This window comes from Petaurus breviceps, unplaced genomic scaffold, assembly GCF_028583685.1.
Source record: "Petaurus breviceps papuanus isolate PSGF00001 unplaced genomic scaffold, PetGlider_PUasm1.0 90775, whole genome shotgun sequence".
NCBI classification, from domain to species: Eukaryota; Metazoa; Chordata; class Mammalia; order Diprotodontia; family Petauridae; genus Petaurus; species Petaurus breviceps.
Window position 1 is genome coordinate 11,322,645 of NW_027187342.1, and position 23,792 is coordinate 11,346,436.

Here is a 23,792-nt window from a genome sequence, read left to right on the forward strand (position 1 = left end):
TGTGTGTGTGTGTGTGTGTGTGTGTGTGTGTGTGTGTGTGTGTGTGTTTTACTTGTTTACCTTTCTATGTCACTGTTGCATCTCGTAATTGGAGGCTGATTTTTCCATTGAGTTCTGGCTTTTTCATCAGGAAGGTCTGGAACTCTTTTATATCATTGAATGACATCTATTTGCCTGGAAGAATATGCTCAGTCTAGCTGGGTATATGAACCTTGGTTGTAACCTGAGCTCTTTTGCCTTCCGGAAAATTGTATAACACTGCCTCTGATCTTTCAGTGTAGAGGCTGCCAAATCATGTGCGATCCTCACTGTGGACCTTCAATATTTGAATTGTTTCTTTCTGGCCGCTTGAAGTATTTTCTCTTTTACCTGGTAGTTCTGGAGTTTGGCCAAGACATTTGGAGGACTTTTCAGTTTGGGATCTCTTTCAGCAGGTGTCTGGTGGATTCTCTTGATTTCTATTTTACCCTCAGGTTCTAGTATCTCAGAGAAGTTTTCCTTAATGAGCTCTTGGAGAATGTTGTCCAGGCTCATTTTTTCATCATGATTTTCTGGTAGGTCTATGATTCTCAGATTATTTCTCCTGGATCTGTTTTCTAGGTCAGTTATTTTTCCATTGAGGTATTTTACCTCTTTTTCTAATTTTTCATTCTTGTTGTTTTTTTTGACTTATTCTTGGTTCCTCATAGAGTTATTTGTTTCAATTTGGTTGATTCTAGTTTTTGGCAAATCATTTTCCTTGGTTAATTTTTGGAGCTCCTTTTCTATATCATATACTTTTCTTTTTAGAGAGATATTTTCTTCATTATAATGTTTTTCTAATTCTGCAATTTTGGTTTTGAGAGCATTATTCATTTTGTCTTCTATCTCTCTCATTTGGTTTTCAAAGTTCCTTTTGATCTCATCTAGGTGAGCTTTCAGTGCTTGAGACCCATTCCCGGTTGATGTTTCAGCTGTGGGTGTGGAGTACACATTGTCTCCCTCTGAATTTGGTTCCTCCCTCTGATGATGGTAGGATTTCAGAGTCTTTGTAGTCTGCTTTCTACCCATCTGGAGGCAGGGTCCTAGCCATGCCTTTCCTCTAGGGATCACAAGCCTTTACTATAGAGGGTTTTGCCCTCAGGCAATAGTTACTATGTTTTGGGGGGGGGGGTTGGAGCAGGCAAGGTTCACTCTGTCATCCTGGTCTTTGGAGGTCCTGATAGGGGCTTTTTTTTTTTTTGTTAATTTCTGGGCTATGAAGTGGTAGCCTCTGGAGTATTTGCTGTTGGGGGACAGGGGCCCTGCATTTGATTCTTACCTTGCTCTTACCAGTCCCAGCCCTTTGGTGATAGGCCTGGTAGTGGCCCTTGTGGTTGGTGGGATGACTTGCCCTCCGAGTTGATCAGGCCTTTTCTGGGCCTGCCTCTGTGTCTCATGTGTTTATTTTTTAAACTGAAAGTGAGTAATTCTAGGTTCATCAGGATAGAGCCCCTGATTTGATTGAATTTTCTCTCATCTAGGCTTCTGAACATGTTATTGATTAGTTTCTACTCTGTGTAGCAACAGACATTTTAATCAAAGGGTTTTCCATTGATGTTGTATTATCACTTCTTCTTGAATTTGCTTTCCTTTGTTTTTTTTTTACTTGCAATTTCAGATCTGAATCTAAAAGGTTCTTACTCAATAATGTTCTTATTCATAAAACCTCTTAGTCAATAATTGTCGATAAATATTTATTAAGCACCTGCTATTATGAAGACAGTTAGGTGGTTCAGTAGATAAGAGTTCTAGGCCTAGAGTCAGGAAGATATCTTCCCAAGTTCAAATCTAGCCTCAGACGTTTACTAGCTGTATGTCCCTGGACAAAGCACTTAACTCTGTTTGCCTCAGTTTTCTCATTTGTAAAATGAGTTGGAGAAGGAAATGGGAAACCATTCTATTATCTTTGCCAAGAAAACTACAAATCAGATTACAAAGAGTTGTATGTCTGACAAAACTAAATAACAACAATAATATATGACAGGCACTGTGCTAGGCCCTGGGGATATAAATACTAAAAAAGAAAGACAGTCCCTGTTCTCAAGGAGGTTACAATCTAATATGAGAAGACAAAATGCAAAATGAAGCTAAAAAGCAGGAATTAGGGAAAAGGCACTTGACTCAGGTGCATGGTGAAGAAGTACCAAAGTAGTGCTACCAGGTGACAAATGAGGAATTGTCTGATTTGTCTGACTTGGAATTCATGGCCCTACCCTTCAATCAATGAGGCAGAGGCTAGTAATGAAGTAGAGTTATCAAAGCCAATGAAGTTATAGGATGAGGTTAGCCCAATCATAAAATTCCTGAGGCATGGTGGAGAAGTCAGAGAAGTTCCAAAGTAGTGGAGTCAGATGAGAAATTAGTTTTGGTCTCTGAATTAGTATTCTAGGATGGATCACTAAGGATTCCTTAATTGTACCTTTCTAGGCCATCAATTTATCTCATTAAACTAGCTCTCAGCCTTTCTAAAGAGGTAATCACTACTGTCAATTATCATCATTTCTTGCTTTTAATTGAATCGTTTATTGCTATGTAAATTGGTACCAAATGTTAAAATGTAATGAATTTGAAATTTGGGTCTTGGTAGTAATATAGTATATAATATAGTATATAGTAATATGGTAACTATTCTCATTTCCACTGTACCCAATATATATGAATCTACTTTGAAAGACAGTAGTATTTTTCTTCTTGCTTTTTCAAGTACAGTTGGACATTTCATTCATTCTTATTCTCCTTGTACTCTCACACCATTTAAATAAGTAACCTTACAGTGAAATCCTAAAAGATCACATATTGTTATCCTACATATATGATATAACTATCTTCAATGTTCTTTTTCTGTCATCTATGTATTCTAGGTGTGTGTATTCATATTACTTTGCCTGTCTTAAATTTTAATCTCCTAGAGAGGACCAGTTCTATAAAATTGTACATTCTATAAAACTGTACACATACAATTAGTTGCTTAATTAATGCTTTAGGACAGTAATGATATTGAACAATTTATTTATTTACTATGCACATAGATCAATTCATTTCTGTGGTTTCTATCTCCTATTAATGTTTTCCTAGAGTTCAGCATGGTGTCTGGTACACAGTAGGCACTTAATAAATGTTTGTTGAATAATTATAAAATTCTAGGAAAATTCAGTCAAAGAGCAAGAAACCATTAAAAATTCTTCTCTTATGCATGCATCCATCCAAGTGTTTTTTATATAAGCCTTTTTCATATCACTAAAACAATTAGAATTTGTTAAGCACTCTTTCTATGCCAGGCACTTTGCTAAGTAATGGGGATATAAAGGCAAAAAACAGTTCATGTCTTCAAGGAATGTACATTTAAATAGGGAAGACAGTATGTAAATAACTAGGTACATACAAATAGAAGGAAGGTGGGGATGGCACTAGCAGCTGAGAGGGCTGGGAACAGCCTCTTGTAGAAGGGAGGCTATGAGATGATTCAAATAGCTATCCAAAACTTAAAAAGTCTATATATTTCAGAATCACAAAATGATTGACTACTTGATCCTGAAGGAAATAGAATACAAATAGTGCCTTACAATGTGAATTTTTAAATTTGATGCCACTTATATTCACTTTTGTATTATTGCTCATTTTCTGAAATACCATAAGTGGCTATAGTTATGACAAAAAGTTCATTTCATTCAGATTCTCAAAGTAGGATGGGAATGAACGGTACAGTGAAAGCTGTTCTCAGCTACTGATAGTGTAGAACAGTCCTCTATTCAGTCCTTCCTTTGAAAGAAAATTTAAAGCAAGGTATTTAATGGAAACATAACTTACGTGGCTTTTCCTTCACGAAGAAAAATGCAAGATAATGAGAACTGGAGAGTCGCAGATACAACTTTTTTAGACAATGGCTTGAATTTTAACTTGACATCTGTCTGCGTAGGCATAGGACTTGCATACTGTTTCATATTGATGCTGCTAGTAGCAAGTGCTTTTCTACGTCCTGATGGAGATTCCTGAAAGATAAACATAGTAATGCAATTCAATCTCATTTAATTAGCAGTCAAAAAGAACAATTTTTGACAAATTGTATCTTACTTAAATCAAGCAAAAGTTAGAAACGCTATTCTCTCAGCAAAGTCCTATATAACAGTAACTTAAAGAAGGTATTGGCTAAGTTATTGCTGTGTCTAAGGCTCCATTTCTGATTGAGTTCTAAGCTTGGCCACAATTCTGATTTCCAAATGAAACAAGTACAGAATTTCAGACAGCAAAAATCCCAAAGGGAAGAGCATAGAGGATCAAGAGGAAGGCTGGGAAAGAAAAGCCTAAGAGGAGAGGAAAAGGAAAAAGTAATGGTTAGACTTGTTATAACCCTGTTGTTTGTTTCTGAAAAGTTATCAAAAGGTAAGCTTTGAAATAAAAATAGTAGCATTTTGATTTAGCTTTCTAAAGCTTCCAATGCAAATAATAAAAATGAGGAAGAAAAAATCAGCATCCATATTTATTTTATTGTGGTGTCATGGCAAGTTTTTAACAATTAAAACAATCTATACACAATATACTATATCTCAGACTTTTAACAAAAATGTAAAGAACTACTTAGATTTGTAATTCAAGATGTAGAAAAATCTGATACTATAAACACTTTTGAATTTTTGAATTATTTTAAATAAAATTTGTACATTTATTGTGGTTGACAAACTTGTCTCAAATGAGGAATACTAATTTAATCAAAATATTATTCGAGCATCCTTTTCCAAAGTACTTGACATTTCTGCCCAGCAGAATGAGTCAGAATGTAATGTGTCATCCCCAAAGAATACCTTGTTTAAAGAAACTAGCCTTATCTGTCAAGATTATGCATAGCAATATAATACAGAACTATTAGTGCATGTAGATACCTTATGAATGAATTTCAAAAATGCATCAAACACTTGAGAAGGATTTAGGCCCTCTCAGAAGAAATACTTAAGAATATGCAAATACCCTCAAATGAATCAAGTTGAACAGATGCCACTATCACAAACAATACAAGTGTTCTTTCCCTGACCGCTACTGTCAATCAAAGAAAGAGATTAGGGTCCAAGGTTCTGACAATGTGTAAAATGAAAAAAATACAATCAGGGAGTTTCAATTTAATACACCAATATGAACAATGATCTATTATTGTACCTTTAGACTAGTTAACTAACACTACAAGAATACAAGATTCTAAGCTTCAATTCTAAATGCATTTCAAAGCAAATTTCCACATTTTTTGTTTGTTTTATACAAAATTGAGTTTAATTCTAAAAACAGTTTTATACCTTACCAATCATTTTTTCACTTTACAAACAAAACATTTATGCTAATAAATTAAGAGGAAACTTGAAATATGAATAATTTTAGAGAGTTATTTTGTGATGGTTTCTCTAAATCTAAGTTCTTACTAATTAGTACGGGATAGCTAGGTGGTACCATGGATAAAGCACTGGGCCTGGAGTTAGAAAGATTTGAGTTCAAATATGGCCTCAGACACTAGCTGACCCAGCTTCAGTTCCTCATGTGTAAAAGATTTGTCTTTGGTACTGTTTTGATAAATATTTTGACAATGACTTAGATATAGTCATAAAAAATAGTTTCTGTAAAAAAAATCTAAAGGACCATAGATCTGGAATTAAAAAGTGACCACAGAGATCATCAAGTTCAAACTGAGGTACCCAGAAGTTAAGTGACTGGCTTAAGATCAACCTGATATCAAGTAGGAGAAACAGATTCAAACAAAATTTCTCTCACTCCAAATCCAACATACTCTTCACTTCACCAGAGCTGGGAGTCCAAAGCGATTTGTTCTTTACACTGTAACTTGTGCAGAGTCACATAACTATAAAGTAATGATCTGGAAGTCATATAACTCTTGTTTTATATAAGTAAAAAGTGTGATATTGAAGGAAAAAAGTTACTATTATATAAATATTATATATTACATATAAACATATAAATAAATATTATATATATATACATATATATAAAGCTATTCCAAGTTTCAATAAGAGAAGTTCTGTATAAGTGAGATAATAATTACATTAGAAATGCTCCATGGTTGTGCCACACCCAGAGTCCTATTTTCAATTCTATGGATTACATTTTAGGAAGGACATTAACAAGTTGAAATACATCCATAAGAGAGAAATTGTTATGGTAAGAAGACTGGAAAACATGTCGCATGAAATTTAATGGAAGGAATTAATGATGTTCAGCCAGAAGGAAAAAAAAATTGTAGAAGGGAACGGGACAGACATCTTCAGGTACCTGAAGAGTTGTCATGTGGAAAAGGAATTAGCCTTGTTCTGCTTAATCCCATTGGGCAAAACTAAGGAACAATAAATAGAAAACGTAGAGAAGCAGATTTAGACTTGTATTTAAAAAAAAAATCCCTCCCCTCAACAATTAAAACTATCTAAAAGTGGAATGGGTTACCTGGAGGGAAAGTTAGACTCCAAGTTGTCAGGGAGATCTGAGTTCAAACTGGTATCATATATTTACTAGTTATGTGACCCTGGACAAGTCACTTAACCTGTCTGCCTCAGTTTCCTCAAGTATAAAACTGGCACCTTCTTCCCAGTGTTGATGTAAAGATCTTTGTCAAGGGCTTTGCACAGTGCCTGGCACATATCTGGCACTTAATCAATGCTGTTCCCTTCCCCTTCCCTTTCTTCCACATTAGAGGCTTCTTAGGTCCCTTCTAGCTCTTAACTTCTATGACAGTGTGCCTCAACTGTAGCTGTCTGCCAAAGAAGAACAGGTAACATGACAGTGGCCCTCAAATATTTGACTAACCGCAGATAGTTCTGTCTTTGAAGACAAAAGACTAGGATTTTAAACTCTACTTTGGAATTTACTGGGCAAGTCATTTAACCTCTCTAGGTCTCAATTTTCTCACTCTAAAATGAAAACACTGGAATTATCATTTTATGTGGGAACTAGATTAGAAGTGTGAGTTAACAACCTTACACACAGACACATACTCCCACAGAACTAGGACTACTGAGCAAAAAAGTTGTGGTGAGACCTGGGCCAATATGGGTTAAACTGGCTTTCAAGTGGTTTGACCCACCTAGCTGTGGACCCTTTGGACAAGAAGGGTAGAAAAGCAGATTTTAAGACTGTTGGGGGGTTTCTGAGACCCAAGGGGACCTCTTTATTGACTGCTTTTAATTCCTAGGGAACTGCTTGTACCCAAGGGTACTTGAATACATTTTAATTAAAAAGACTGTTTGTTTGAACACCCACTCAGGCCCTGAGTAAGCCATTGCAAGTGGTGCAGAATATCCCTTCAGCACAACTGATGAAAAGGATGGGCCCTCATATAAAGAATATCTCTCTTTTGGTTCTTTCAATGGACCTCATTTAGCTTGACTGCAAGGATGAAGGGGGAAGCTGTTGTGCATTGAGGCTGATGTTTGTGACTCTAGTGATCTATGTTACTGACAACAAGGAGTCAAGAAAAGGAGCACTATGGTCAGGGATACTGGTGGAACTGAAAAAATAATTCATCTGTAAGTGCAACCATTTTTGAATTGCACTAATTGCTAGAAAGTCAGCCTTTCCTTTCACTGAACCTAAGTCAACATTTCTTAGTTCTAAGTTCTGTGAACAGGCAGAGCAAGCCTAATTCCTCTTCCATGTGAGAGCCATTCAGATCTTTGAAGCCACCTATCATAACCTCCCTAAATCATCTTTTCTCTTATCTGAAGATATCTAGTTCCTTCAGCTGTTCCTTATACAACATGATTTAGAAATCCTACATCAATCTAGTCATTCTCTGGATACTAATTTATCAATATCCTTCCTAATCTGTTTGACCCAAAATCTTAACACAAAGTGAACTGACCAGAGAATTCAGTAGGATTATCATATCTCTCATTTTCTATGTCTCTCTTAATGAATGTACTCTCTCCTTATAAATTAAATTACTTCATAAGAACAACATAAAAGAATTTATCAAATGCTCTCCTAAAAATTAGGAAGATTATATCTATGACATTCCCTTGATTTCACAAATAGCCTTGTCAAAAACCCATTCAGTCATCCCACTAGTCCATTTTGCCATCTGCCTCACTTCTCCCACACACATACAATCTACACTCCCATCTCCTTCCCCCACTCCACTTCCAATAATATTTGGCTTTGGAACTCCTGTCCTTGGACTAAGCTGCCTTGCTTGGTGAAAAATCATGTAAGTCTACTACATCTAGCCCACCACAGATCAGAATGCATTTCATATTCCAGCCACCAACCACTGAGGCCAGGGGTGGGGAACCTGTGGCCTCGAGGTCATATGTGCCCTTCTAGGTCTTTGGGTTTGGCCTTTGACTGAGTCCATGTTTTACAGAACAAATCTTTTTACTAAGGAAATTTGTTCTGTAAAGTTTGGATTCAGTCAAAGGGCTGGTTCCCCACCCCTAGGTCCTAGGTCATTTTGTGATCTGCCTTTTCAACATTCATGTACCATCCCATCCCCTCCCCACCTCACTTTCTACTTCCTACTCATAGCACAATACTACTGTTATATCTAGAAAGCAGATAAGGGCACATTAGTCAGCTACCCTATGGCTTAAATATGGTTCCCCAAGCCTAAAATGCATTCTATGGGAAATACTTATCTACATTTGTTGTCTCCTTACTAGAATGTAAGGCACTTGAGGTCACGGACTTTCACTTCTATATCTGTATTCCCAACAGTTAGCACAGTGCCTGGCACTTGTTCAGTTGTTTCAGTTATGTGACCCTTTGTGATACTGGAGTAGTTTTCCATATCCTCCTATTCCAGCTCATTTTTCCCAGGGTCACATAACCAGTAAGTGTCTGAAGCTAGATTTGAACTCATATCTTCCTGACTCCTGCCCAGCTCTCTATCCACTGAATAACCCAGCTGCTTGATTTATTCAATAAATTTCCATTCATTCAATAAATCATTCATTCCTCAAAAATAAGGCAACATGTTTACTATGGAATTCTTTCTCTCAGAAGGAGTCAGAATGACTTTTTGTAATCAATTTCCTTGTCAAGAGTCAATAATTATCATTCCACTTATAAAACATTCTAGAATTTCTTCAGGAACCTGAAATCAATATAGTAACCAATGGTTTTCAGTTACTACTTTCCTGAAAATCAGGGCGATATTTGGTTTCCTCTGATTCTTTGGCCTTTCTCATTCCCCACAATATTTCCTTGGTTTGTTTTTTAAATTTTATCTTTTCAGTTAATGAAAATTTATTTCTTCTCCCTCAACTCCCCTCAACAACAATGGAAAGAGAAAAACAAAACCCTGGTAACAAATTAGCAAAGTCAAGAAAAAAAAAAAGCCCTATTGACTATATCCAAAAATGTGTCTCTCACGCTGTACCATGAGGTGATCATCAGTTCTCTAGAATCATGGTTGGTGATAGCATTGAACAGAATTCTTAAGTTTCTCAAAGTTATCATCACAATGTTACTGAATACATTTTTCTCCTCCTCCTGCCCACTTCACTCTGCATCCCCTTCATTTCTTATGGAAAGCAATATCCTATAACATTCATATACCACAATTTGTTCAGCCATTCCCTAACTGATGGTCACACCCCTAGTTTCAGTTCTTTGTCACTACAAAAAGTGCTGCTATAAATATTTTTGTGCATATGGGTCCTTTAGGGCATAGGTCTACTAGTGTCATTTCTAGGTCAAAGGGTATGCACAATTTAATAATTTTTTAGAAGAGTTCTAAACTACTTTCCAGAATGGCTGGGCTAATTCACAGCTCTACCAACAGTACATTAACCTGTTTTCCTGTGTCCCCTACAGTATTTGACACTTTCCTTTTTTTGTCAACTTTGCCAATGTGATGACTATGGAGTAAAAGATTATAGTTGCTTTAATTTTCATTTCTCTAATTATTAATGTGTTGGAGCATTTTAACATGGCTACCAATAGCATGAATTTCTTATTTTGAAGGCTGTTTATAAGTATTTGTTCACCATTTATCAACTGGAGATGGCTTTCATTCTTAAAAATTTGTGGCAAAGATTTTTTCCCCAGTTACCTTTTCCCTTCTAATTTTAGCTGAATTGGTTTTGCTTGTGCAAAAACTTTTTGATTTTATGTAATCAAAACTGTTCATTTTATCTTCTGTGATCCTTTCTATCTCTTTGTGGTCATGAACTCCTCCCCTATCTACAGATCTAAAAGGCAATTTCCTTCTTGCTACTTTAATGTGTTTATGCTACTCTTCACATATAAGTCATATATCTATTTGGAGCTTAAATCTTGATGTATAAGGTGAGTTGTTGGACTAAATCTAATTTCCACCAGACTGTTTTCCAATTTTCCCAGCAATTTTTGTCAAACATTAGGCTACCATGTTCGCTTTGTGTGTTGAATACCTAATCTATTCTACTTATTGATCTATTTTAACTAGTTCCAAATAATTTTGATAATTACTATTTTGTTGTATAGCTTGCCCCACAATCAATCACAGATCACTGAAAATTGCTAAGCCATCATATCCACCAATTCTTTCAGTTCTCTAAGGTATGGAGGCTTGAACTCAAGATGGGCAGCCAGATATATTCTATTAACTCCTTATATCCTCAGTTTAAACTTCTTGTAAATCATTTTTGTTTTGGTCTTTCTAATCCAAAGGTCATTTATTCTCCTTGGCAGAGAAACAGAAGCAAAATCAGTTTTTTATTTCAATTTCCCTTTTAAGTGGTCAATTACCAGAAGCAATAGGTGGGTGAATATAGTCACAAGTATAGGAGGTAAACTAGTCTAACTTTTCTTTTGAAAAACAAAGTAAAAATAAGAAGAACAAATAAAATATATTAAGGTTTCTAACTTTTTTCATGATCATTTCAATCACTTTTAAACATTTTCACCTTTATTACTAAAAGGCCTACCTCAGCTGTCTCCATTTTTTTTTCTCCTAAAGCTAATATACTTGGCAAATAACATACAGCTAGTGGAGTCAAATGATGGTTGCTGATAATCTCACATTACAATAAAGTGTCAACAAATTTTTCATCTGAAGTGTTCAAATTATGGTAATTTCTTAGAATAAGTTCATTTCCTGCTGTTTCATTTCTGCTAACCCCAGGATGACTATTAACTTGGCTAATAAAAAATCATCCTTGCATTTTTTTTATCTAACATAATTCTACTCATAAAATAAATCACATGCTATAAATTCATCTTTTCTTCTTATATAAAACATTCTGAAGAAATAAAAATTGGATCGAAATGTGCTTCCCCCCCAGAAATGGTTCAGATAGCTTTCAGAATGACTTCCCAGTACCACAAAAATCAGGTATCTAAAAAATAGAATTAACTGCTTTTTTAACTTGTATTTGCAAATGCATAACAGAACATTTTGGTGTAGTAATTACGATCACATTCAAGGTTCATTGATACTGAGGCATGACTAAACTGTCTATTTTAGTAATCTTATTGATCCACCCCAGTTAAAGAATTAGTTCCTCAATAAATCAATTAATAGACATTTATTAAGTACTTACTATGTTTCAGGCATTGAAATAATGTAGAAAAATTCAGTACAAAGAATGAAATAATCCCTAGTCAGAAGGAGACTCTAATATGAAAGACAAGGATATATAAGCATGTACAGAGTAAATCTGAATAGAATAAATGCAAATAAATGCAAAATAGTTAAACACAAGGTAGTTTGAGAGGGCAGGTGATTGAGATTAGAAAAGTATTCATGTAGAAGGTGCTGTAACATAAAAGGGATTCTATGAATTAGAAATGCAAAAGTCATACATTCCAGGCATGGAGGATGGTCAGTGCAAAACCATGGAGATAAGAATTTCCCCTGTAAGGAACAGAGAAAGGATCAGTTTGTTTGGGTACAGAGTGAGAGAGAGAATATCCAAGTAAATAAATACTTACTAAACACCTACTAGATACTAGGCACTGTGCTAAGCAATAGGGAAACAAATAAGAAAAAGACAGACCCTGCCCTCAAGAGGAAGTTGAATTTATTGGGTCCAGCCTGCCAACCAGAGAGGAGAGGCAAATGAGGGTGCTAAGGATGTGCTAAAGCTTCTCTGTCTCTCTTCCTTTGTGTGTGTGTGTCTCTCTCTCTCTTTGGCTCCCAAGAGTTTAATCATCATCTCTATGTTTTTAAGTCTCAGATCTATAGATTCATCCCAGTCTCCTCTCCACTAAGCTTCTTTCAACACCACAGGCTGATGATGAGATTTCAGGTGATGAGCTTATCCTGAGGGAAACACTATGTCTAGGGAATTGAAATCAAGCTGAGGAATAATGTCCACTACAGCTGGAAAGATAGGACAAGATTGTACATGGCTCTGAAAGATAAGTGGAGGAGTTTATATTTGATTCTGGAAGAAAGAAGAAATCACTAGAGTTGAGAATCATCATTGTCAGGCCTATATTTGAGGAAAATCACTTTGGTAGCTGTGAGGAGGATGGACTAAAGTAGGAAGAGATTTCTAAAGCAGGTAGACCAGTCAGGAGATCACTGCAGTCATCTGAGTGAGAAGTGTTGAGGATTTAAACTAAGGTTGTAGCTATCTAAGTACAGAGAAAGGGTAGGATGCAAGAGGTGCTGTGGAGGCAGAAACGGCTAAATTTGTTAAATAATTAGATATGATGTGCAATGAAGAAAAGAGAATACAAAGATTAAAAACCTGGGAGACAGGAAGAATGATAATCCCTTTGATAGGAAAGGGAAGTTTGGCCTTATTTTCATCTTTTTGTATCCTTTTTTGTAATCTGATGGTCTGACTGCACAGAAGTCACTGAAGATGATGAAAGAATTGATACATCTAAAATGAGTTGCTTTGCTTTTGGTAAAACATAATTATTATCTTTTTTTATGACTTTCGGTACTTACTATGTTTTCCATATCTCTTCTTTGAGATGGTGTTTATGACAAAATATACAATCAATTCCTATAAAGATACTATAACATGGTAGAAAGGAGATTCTGTGTGCCAGCAGAAGATATGGTCCTTGCGGGGACAGATAGGTTGGATTTTGTCTTTGTTTGATAGTCTGGCATGTAGTAGGCCCTTAATAAGTGCTTATTTAATTGAATTAACTCAAGCTGGAAACAGTTCAAATATACACCTGGACTGGTTGCCAGGGGATAAATATTTTTTGTTTACAGCAAATAACAGAACTTGCAAATATAAAGAGGCCTTCAGTCACATGCAGCATACTTCAGTTTTCATTAATATGTAAATGGAAGAAAAAAAGGGGCTAGTGAGTTCTAATGTTAACAGTTTCTAATGTTAACAGTTCTATAACCAATAATTTAACCACTGATATTCTCAATATGAAAGCTAAGAATCAGCATGTTAAATCCCATCTTGAGGAACTAGAGCGTAGCCATATTATCCATATTGACATTCTAATTTCAAATCATGCCAGAAGAGGTAAGACAAAGAAGGGAAGGAAAGGAGAAGGGAGAAAAGGAGGGAAGAGGGGAAGGGAAGAAGTAAGGAAAAAGGGGAAGGGAGAGGAGAGAAGAAGGGAGAAGAGGAGATGGGAGGGAAGGGAAGGATATTTCAAATGTTCTCTCTGAAAGGCAAAATAAAGGAATTTGCAGAATCTTATTTATCATGAACTCAAAAACAACAAAAAACACCATTCCATGACATATTTGGTTATTTCATCTTTTGGTACTTATAATGAAGGGAAGAATCCTCTCTACTTTTAATGAATAGCTTCCGTGACTACCTCCAGACACCTTGTACAAAAATCTCTAACAGGCCTATGGATAAATGGACAAAACAATCAATGCTAATAGACATACACATTGTGAAATTGTACCTATACACACATGAGAACTTGAGTTTTAGTCTTCTTGCCGTCTTCTTGGTTTCAGTATTATGTGAATTACTCAGTGTTATAAAAATGTATGTAGTCAGATAAATTTGTGCAAATTTCCCTTTCTATCACCAATTCAAATAGCATAAAAAATATCACATGATAATATCTTCAAGATGAAAAAGATCTCAGAGATTATACAGTCTAATTTCCAAACAATTCAAGATTGCTTTCTACTAAATTTCTACAGACAGTTATTCTTCCACTGCCTCAATGCATCCAGTAACAGAGAACTCACTGTTTTGCAACACAGGCCTTTCTATTGTTGAATAGCTCTAACTGTTAGTTATTCGTATATTGAGCCAAAATCTACCTACTGGCCTTCACTCAAATACAATCTAAATCTCCCAGTCTCATCCATCTCATTTATCAACTGACTAAAAACAAAGTAATTTGTTGTACTATAGCAATGAAGTGTAACAGTTAACAGTTTTGAGTACAAATAATTCAAACTATTTAAAAATATCATAATACAAATATAGTAAGAAAAATCTTTTATATCACTGTCTTTTTAGTTATATCAACCACATGCTAAGAAAAAAAAAAGTTTTGTTTTTTAAAAATCTGCATGCTGGTCTTGTGAGCTGTCACAAGTACCACATTGCTTAGGTCATGGTAAAAAAGATCTTTGCTTCATCAGCAGAGCAAAATGCAACACTACAGAATTTAATTTGGAGCCTATGGAGCAATTAAATGCTAAAATAGACATGCTACAGGGAGCTCTCTCAACCACAAAGACTTAATTAGAAACCATATAAACTAAAATAACCAACATAGATGGTTGGATGGAAGGGTTAGAAGGATAAATGCAAACTTTAAAAAAAAAAAACCTCCATTAGAAATGCCCAAATAAGTGCTCAAAGTGTCTAAAAGGTTTATTAAAAATTATGTGGCTTTTAGAATGAAATGCTTAACAAAATAAAACAATAATTTACATGCAGTATTTTACATATATAGGAAAAGAAAGATTAAAAATATATGAGCTAAACATTCAAACTATAATCCAATTATGGAAGTAATGTTAGGTCTGTTATTCAAGATTTCAGTCATTCAGCAGTTCCCAATCTCACAGGGACATGAGAGGAAAACCTCTCATATCTCACCAAAAATTCTTCAGAGAAACTTTAGGTAGTCAAAACTGTATTATCAGAGATGCTAGTTGAATTTAGACTAATGTCTATGAAAAGGAAACAACACTTATGAATTAAGGTCCTATCTGTAGCTCTAAAGAAAATATTTTTAAAATTGTTAAAGAAAGATCTTTTGCTTTCCTAACAAATTTTACACTCTGAAAATAATGAAGCTAGACACCTGTGAAGAAATGTAATACTGAAATTTATACACAAATTCAAGTTTACTATACCTATACACTAAATGTTGTAGCTACAAAGACAAAAGTAAAATGATCCATACCCTCGAGGAATTTATATCTTAAACAGAAAGACAACATGCATATATGTGTGTGTATGTATATGTATATAAAACATATACAAAATTAATTCAATGTAGTTTTGCAAGGGAGGACACTAGCTTCCGGGAGGATCAGAAAATATTTCCTATAAAAAGAGACAAATAAATTTAGTCTTGAAAAATAAGCAGCGATTCTAAGAGGTGGCAGTGAGGAAGAAGTCCTTCCAGATATGGGAGACAGCCCATGAAAGGGAAAATGAGAAAAGATGACATGTCCTGCATATAGAAAAACAAGTAGGCCAAGATGGGTGCACCACAGACAGCATACAGAGATATACTATGTAAGAAGGCAGTAAATATAGGAAGAAGCCAGGTTATAAATTACTTTCAATGCCAGAAAAAAGGAGCTTAACTTTGAGCTTAGAGATAAAAGGGAGGTAGAGAACTTTCTTGGGAGGAAGCACATATAGGAAATTACTGTGTTGGCTACAGGGAAAATAGACTGGAGTAGGGAGAGATCCAAGGCAGAGAGAATAACTGAGGTTATTATAATAGTGAAGGCAAGAAGTAATAAGGGCCTAAACTAAAGCGGTGGCTGTGTAAGTTAAGAGAAAGGGACATATGTATGATAGAGATGTAAGTGAAATGCAAAGAACAAAATCTGGCAACTGATTGGATATATGAGGTGAATGAAAATCAAGAGTCAAGAATGATGAGATGTTTAAACTGGGTGGGATAGTGTAGAGTTGAACTGATTTACTAAGAGAAGAGTATAATTAGAACAGGGTGATGGCTTTAGAAAAGATTAATAAGTAGAGAGAGTGGAAGTCACAGTAGAGATATGTTTAGAAGAAGGAAGGCATAGGAAGAGATACAATGATCAGTGTGATTCTGATCACATGAAGTAATTTTAGAATTCACACGAACACAAAAGTAGAATACTTGTGGTTGATGGTGAGATCAAGGGTATGATCATCCCTGTGAACAGTTAAGGTATAAGTAGGTTATGGGAGCTGAATAGATTGAGGAACTGGAATCAAGCTGGAAACTGTGAACCAGGCAATGAACTCACTGATGAAGAAAGGAAAATGTCCCAGGTGTTGACAGATATTAACCTTCAAGATTAAGTGGTGAATAGGTATAGAGTGAACTTCAAAGAAAGAGACTGTAGCATAGGGAAAGTCTTGAAGTAGTAATAGGGAGGAAGGAATATCATACTTACCCTCCAGGAACAGTGAATAAAGAGAGAAGGTACAATCTTTATAAGTGAAAATTATGTTTTAAAATGTTCTGTTTAAGATATTCTATTTATTTTTAAATATTCTGTTTGATAATAGAAATATAAAGAGCCCTAATTGATATATTAACATTTGTTTATTCAACCACCATTTACTAAATGTTTACTACACACAAAGCACTGTGCTAAGCAATGGAGAAAATAAAATGATAAGGAAGACATGATACCTGCCTGGGTGTAGGGTGTATTCAAGGAAGACTAGTTCCTCTAGTATGAAAGCTGCCAAGCCCTTTTCAGGGCTGCTTCCCAACTTTGGTGTCCACCTGTTCCACCTGTCACCTGTGGCTCCAAGAAGCTGTAGTATGCTCAACAGCCATACCCCAGTAAACCGTTTTAGGAGATGGGCTAAACCAAGTTTAGGGAACCACAGGCTCTCAAACCCTTTAGTGAGTTAGGGGGATGTCTGCCCCAAGCATGTGAAGACTTCCCCTGGTATAATGGGTGGATGAGAACAATCTGTTACAATGGCCATGAAGGCAGATAAAGCAGATTCTGTGGAGTTGGTTAGAGATAGAGGATAACAAGGTCATCTCCTGCATCTTTGGCCCTTATCAGTTGTCTTGACTCTATCCTGCCACTAGACAGTGATGACTCTGGAGGATCAAGTGAGGCCAACAATTCTGTGCAACTCTGCCTCACTTAAATCCAATTTATGCATGAATCAAAAGACATTGCCCATACTATTTTTTTTACCTATCTCAAAGTCCTGTGGCGAAGGGCAATTGACAAAGCAGCAGGTATGGATACACTGGGAGCTGTAGTCACAATACTGCACACAGGCAGCACAGGCCACAGGGTCATTTTCTCACTGGAATTAGCAGTGGGCTTCAGCAGCCCCTGGGTGTAAGGGCAGCCTTTTAAGGCTTCCTCCTGGTGTAAGGAAGGGGCTAGAAAAGGTATCCTACAAATTGTCTGCTTACCCAAACCTGGCCTGATTACAATGGCAGGTGGGGATCCCATCCTGTGGCCAAAACATACAAAAAGTACAAAAATGTTTGCAAAGATGACTCCTCTCACCATAGGCACATGGTAGGTTCTGCAATCAAAACTTATAATTCTGGGTGACTTTAATGCTAGAGTGGGCTCAGACTACCAGACTTGTCATGGAGTCCTAGGGAGGAATGGAGTTGGAAATGGTCACTTACTACTGAAGTCTTGCGCATCTCATGACCTTCTTATCAACAACACTGTCTTCCTCTTACCTAAATGCAATAAAACTTTGTGGATGCACCTTTGCAGCAAATATTGGCATTTAATAGACTATGTGATTGTAAGAAGAAGAGACAGGATGTGAGTGACTAGACTTACCCAGAGTGCTAGATTTATCCTCTCCAAGCTAAATATTCACATTCAAGGCAAAATGACTACCAGAAGAATTAATGTCAACAGATTAGAGCTCTTTTCTGATAGGGAACATGTTTGTTGCTAACTTGGAGGGAAAGTTGGGCCAACATACAATTGGCAACAGTAGAGCAGAAAAGGAGTGGGCAGCTTTCAGAGATTTGGTGTACAGCACTGCATTTGCTCATCTGGGTCAGAACAATTGCAAACATCAAGACTGATTTGATGAAAATGATGGGGAAATTCAGAAGCTACTAAATGACAAATAAGAACTCTATAGGGTTTACCAGCAGGAAAGTTCATCCATCTCTAACAAGGCAGTAAATTACAGTAAAAGTAAAGTACAAGTAAAGCTTAGAGAGATGCAGGATTCTTGGCTCAGTAAGGAGACAGATAAAGTTCAGTTTTATGATGATAGTAACAATCCAAAGCACTTTTACGATGACCTGAAGGCTATTTAAGGGCCAAAGATCTATGGTACATCTCAACACTCAGCTGCTGATGGAGTCACATTGATTAGAGGTAAGGACATGATCCTAGAGAGATGGGCTAAAACTTCCATAGTGCTCTCCACAGATCATCATCAATCAATGCTGAAGTCATTGCCCATTTATGTCAGGCTGAAGTCAATCCCTCCCTACTGAGGTTCCAAATGACGAAGAAGTTTTGAATGCCATTGGGCTCCTTTCATGTGGCAAAGCACCTGGTACTGATTCTATTCCAGCTGAGATTTATGAAGAAGGGGGTCCATTGCTCATATAAAAGCTGACTGAAATTTTCCAGGTTATATGGCAAGAGGAGGTTATCCCTCAGGAGTTCGAGGATGCCTCCACTGTCCATCTCTATAAAGGTAAAGGAAATAGATTGTCTTATAACAATCACAGGAGGTCTCTCTCTTAGTCACTGCTGGAAAGATTCTTGTCAGAGTCCTCCTTAATAGGCTAATCCTTCACCTGGAAGATGGTCAACAGTATACTAGCGCCAAGCCAGGAAACTGAATTGTCTTAGGAAGATTCTGAAGATCACCTGGAAGGATAAGTTGCCAGACATTGAGGTGTTTTCTTGAACTAAATTGCCAAGCGTTCAAACTCTACTTCAGAGAGTACAACTTCAATGGGCTGGTCACATTGTTTGAATGCAAAACATATGCTTGCCAAAAAGACTATTTTATGGAGAACTCACACAGGGTAAGCATTCACAAGGTGGTCAGAAGAAAGAATACAAAGACACTCTCGAGGTCTCTCTCAAGAACTTTGGAATTGATTGTGACATGGGAGACACTGGCACAGTACCACTCAGCATGGCATCCCTACATCAGAGAAGGTGCTATGCTCTATGAGCAAAGCAGAACTGAAGTAGCTCAAAAGAAACACAAGATGCACAAATTTAGAGAATCCACCCCAAATGTTCACAGGCACTATTTGTGCCCTCCCTGTGGCAGAGCATTCTGAGCTTGTATTGGTCTGATCAGCCACAGTCGGACACACTATAACTTGATTCTAGCACAGTGATGTCATTTTGGTCCTCTTCGAGAATAAAGGACAACAACCAACCAACCAACCAACCAACCAAATGTTTACTATACACAAAATTACTGTGCTAGACAATAGAGAAAATACAATGATAAATAAGACAAGATACTTGCCTTCTAGCTTACAATCTAGAAGGAGGATGTAATACATATACAAAAGTGTTTTACTATACATTGAATATGTAACAAATAAAGAGGATTTAAATGAGTGTATTTCCTCTTTGGAACTGTCCCTTAGAAACTCATTTCGGATTCCACAGGATGGAAATACCACCAGATGATGAAGTGATGAGTGATTCTAATGCAAGAAGTTTTAAAAGGTAGTAAAGGAAGTGGCAGGCCTTGCTCGGTTAAATTCCTTTAAAGAAGCCATCTTTGATACGTAGACTTTCTTTCCTCTTCAAATCCCTCTGCAGTCCAGCTTCTGAACCCATCATTCTACTGAAATTGCTTTCTCCAAATTTACCTTCAGTCTCTTACTTGCCAAATCTAGTAGTCTTTTCTCAATCCTCATCCTTCCTGAACTTCTTGTGGCATGACAATATTGATCACTCTCTGTTCCTTGACATTCTCTCCTTTCTTGGTTTTTATGCCACTATCCTCTTTTGGTTCTCCTCCTATATGACTGCTCTCCTTTGTTGAGTTTTTGGACACTATTACATCCACTAACTGTAGTTCTGGTCCTTCTTCCCTTTTCTTTCTATCTTGGCTTTGGTTCCATGTATAGTACATACAACTAGAGCCCAAGGATTCAGATAAACAATAGCCTTAATTAAACGATATTCGATAACTCCTGGGGTAAAATCAACCCCCAACGTGGCAAAAAGAAGTCCAGGAAGGTAGAAACATAAGCAAGGAGATTAAAAACAGTCAGCAAGGAAGATAAGTACTCTGGAATCTCAGGAGCTCACAACTAAAATTCCAATACTATTTTTATATCTTCCTAGTCCAAAGATTCCACAATTGGATCCCAGATCAATATAGATGGAAGGGGTCAAGTTTAACTAAAATAACTCTATGTCTGTGCCATAAAACCTTGGTGTCCTTCCTTCTGAGACTCTATGAATTGCTTTTAACAACTAAAAACCTTTTTTCACAAACTAAAACAATAATTTTATTTTTTTAAATTTATTTACTATTAGGTTATAACACTCAGTTCCACAAATTTTTGAGTTTCAAATTTTCTCTCCTATTCCTTCCCCCCCCCCGCCCCCCACCACGGCAGCATGCAATTCTACGGAGGTTCTACATATACCTTCACATTAAACATTAGTCAAGTTATAAAGAAGAATTATAACCAATAGAATGAATAATGAGGAAGAAGAAACAAAACAAATTGAAAAAGAGAGAAAGCAAGTAGTTTGCTTCAATCTGCATTCAGATTCCATAATTATTTCTCTGGATGTGGACAGCCTTTTCCACCATGAGTCCTTTGGAATTGTCTTATAATCTTGCATTGCTGAGATGAGCCTAGTCTATCAAAGTCAGTCATCACAGATATGTTGTGTATGTAATTATGCATAATGTTCTCCTGGTTCTGCTCCCCTCACTCAGCATCAGTTTATATAAGTCTCTCCAGGTTATTATGAAGTCTGTTTGCTCCTCATTTCTTATAGCACAATAGTATTCTATCACATTCATATACCACAACTTATTTAGCCATTCCCCAATTGATTAGCATCCCCTTGATTTCCATTTTTTTGCCACCACAAAAAGAGCTGCTATAAATATTTTTGTACATACGGGTCCTCTTCCCACTTGTATGATCTCTTTGGGATACAGCCCTAGAAGTTGTATTGCTGGGTCAAAGGGTATGCACATTTTTATAGCCCTTTGGGCATGGTTCCAAATTGCTCTTCAGAATGGTTGGATCAGTTCACAACTCTACCAACAATGCATTTATGTCCCAATTTTCTCACATCTTCTCCAGCATTTATCATTTTCCTGTTTTGTCATGTTAGCCAATCTGACAGATATGATGTGGAACCTAAGAATTGTTTTGATTTGCATTTCTCTGATCAATAGAGATTTAGAGCATTTTTCACATGCTTAATTTCTTTCTCTGAAAACAGCCTATTCATATCCTTTGATCATTTAACAATTGGGGAATGACTCATATTCTTATGAATTTGATCCAGATCTCTGTTTTAGTAATGAGGCCTTTATAAGAGACACTGGTTGTAAAAATTCTTTCCCAGTTTTCTGCTTCCCTCCTAATCTTGATTACACTGGCTTTGTTTGTACAAAACCTTTTCAATTTAATATAACCAAAATTATCCAAAAATAATTCTATCTCATTTGGCCATAAATTCTTCCCTTCTCCAAACTGTTCCTTGCTCTCACAAAATGCTTCCCTTATCAGTCTTTATGTGTGAATCATGAACCCATTTAGACTTTATTTTTGTATATGGTGTAAGATATTGGTCTATCCATACTATTTTCCAGTTTTCTCAGAAGTTTTTGTCAAATAGTGAGTTTTTATCCCAGAAGCTGGAATCTCTGAGTTTATCAAACAGTAGATTACTACAGTCATTGACAACTGTCTTGAGTACCTATTCTATTCCACAGCCCTATTCCTCTGTTCCTCAACCAGTGCCAAGTAGTTTTGATGACTGCTGCTTTATAATCTGGTTTGGCTAGACCACCTTCCCTAGCATTTCTTTTCATTGATTCATTAATTCCCTTGATATTCTGGACCTTCTGTTAACAATGAATTTCTAAGAAAGAAAAATTTTCACCTAGAAAACATTTCCAGGTGATCTATTTTTATTTTTTTTATATAATTTTGATGCCTCTTATAATTCTTTTTTTTTTTAAGCAATCGGGGTTAAGTAACTTGCTTAAGGTTACACGGCCAGTTATTTCTGGGTGTGGTGCTAAGTATCAGAGCCTGGATTTGATCCCCAGGTCATCCCGACACTGGAGCCAGTGATCTTCCTCGCTGAGCCACCTGGCCACCCCTAAGCAATCGGGGTTAAGTAACTTGTTCAAGGTTACATGGCCAGGTGTTTTTGGGTGGGTGCTAAGTGTCTGAGACCGGGATTCAATCCCCAGGTCATCCCGACACTGGAGCCGGTTCTCTTACTTGCTGTGCTACCTGGCTGCCCCCTCTTATAATTCTTTATAGCATAGTTACCTTCCCACATAATTTCTCTCATCTAAATTTCCCTAGTAACAAAGAAAAACAGTTAAGCAAAATTAACCAACAACACCTGCATTTGATCATATATTTAATCTTTCTCCTACCTCTCTACTGAGAGGAAGGGAGTCAACAATTATTCTTCCCTTACCGGAAAAGTTGGGTAAGTTATGATTTGGTAGAGCAGTCAATTGCATAGCTCCAACTTTGGCCACTCTCTCAATAACTGGGTGCCTCCTGGGAATCAAAGCTTGAATCTCTGAGAATTATATCCTCATATCATGACCTAGTTAACATTTTATTGACCTTCATCATACATATGCTTCTACTGCCAGTCATTCAAGGGCAGAAAGGAAAAAAAAAAGATTACTACTATCCTACATAATATGCTTCCACTGTTGGTACACTCTCAAATGGAGGACCATATTCTCACCTATACTTCTGTAGGTTAGTGGAATGGAATTCTGCCCTGCACTTCACAGATCACCTTTACCCCTTCTATGGATATCAGCATGTTGCTGTTGTTTGTCCTTCATTCCTGAAAAGGACCATGATATAAGGAAGATGATGCCATGACCTGCAAGTGAATTAGATTTAAGTGAGGGAGGGAGTGGAGCCATCTGGGTGCAGTGGCAAGATACAGATCAGGACTACTGGAGATGGACCCAGATGCCATAGGAAATCTTGGCATTTTTAAGCTGTCTTTCCCAGGTCTCAGTTTGATTGAGGCAATGCCCAAATCAGTGATTAAAGCTAGGTCAGAAATGAGACAAAGAATGGTTTCTTTTACCTAGTCAAAAAAAAAATCAGTTTGGGAGGGGAAAACATTCAGGGTTTCTGGCCAAAACTGAAACAACTGCTATTATATTCACTCTGAGCCATCAGGGCCCAATGACAAAGTGGGCTTGGGCTAGGACTTATTGTCGGCCAATCAATGACAGCCAGAGTGAATTGGGTTTAAGGCATGGTACTTAAGAAAGAAATCTAGCCCCCAAACCCAAGATATCTTGGGATGTTTGAGCAATCAAAATTTACATTCTTTTAGGCAGATCATGGCAGGGAAGGGAAGAGGAGGGGTGACAAAGGGAAAGGCAGGAAGGAAGGAAGGAAGGAAGGAAGGAAGGAAGGAAGGAAGGAAGGAAGGAAGGAAGGAAGGAAGGAAGGAAGGAAGGAAGGAAGGAAGG

The 23,792-nt window shown here is 36.7% G+C and overlaps 1 protein-coding gene across 7 annotated transcripts in view; it reads right to left on the reverse strand.

The window, feature by feature from the left end:
* EHBP1 (EH domain binding protein 1) overlaps positions 1-23,792 on the reverse strand; it is a 422,755-nt gene that overhangs the window by 237,203 nt on the left and 161,760 nt on the right. For all 7 annotated transcript variants that reach the window (XM_069069010.1, XM_069069006.1, XM_069069005.1 and 4 more), the window contains exon 6: positions 3,829-4,010. In XM_069069010.1, coding sequence (XP_068925111.1) covers positions 3,829-4,010 — 182 coding nt within the window. The remainder of the gene's footprint in view (positions 1-3,828; positions 4,011-23,792) is intronic.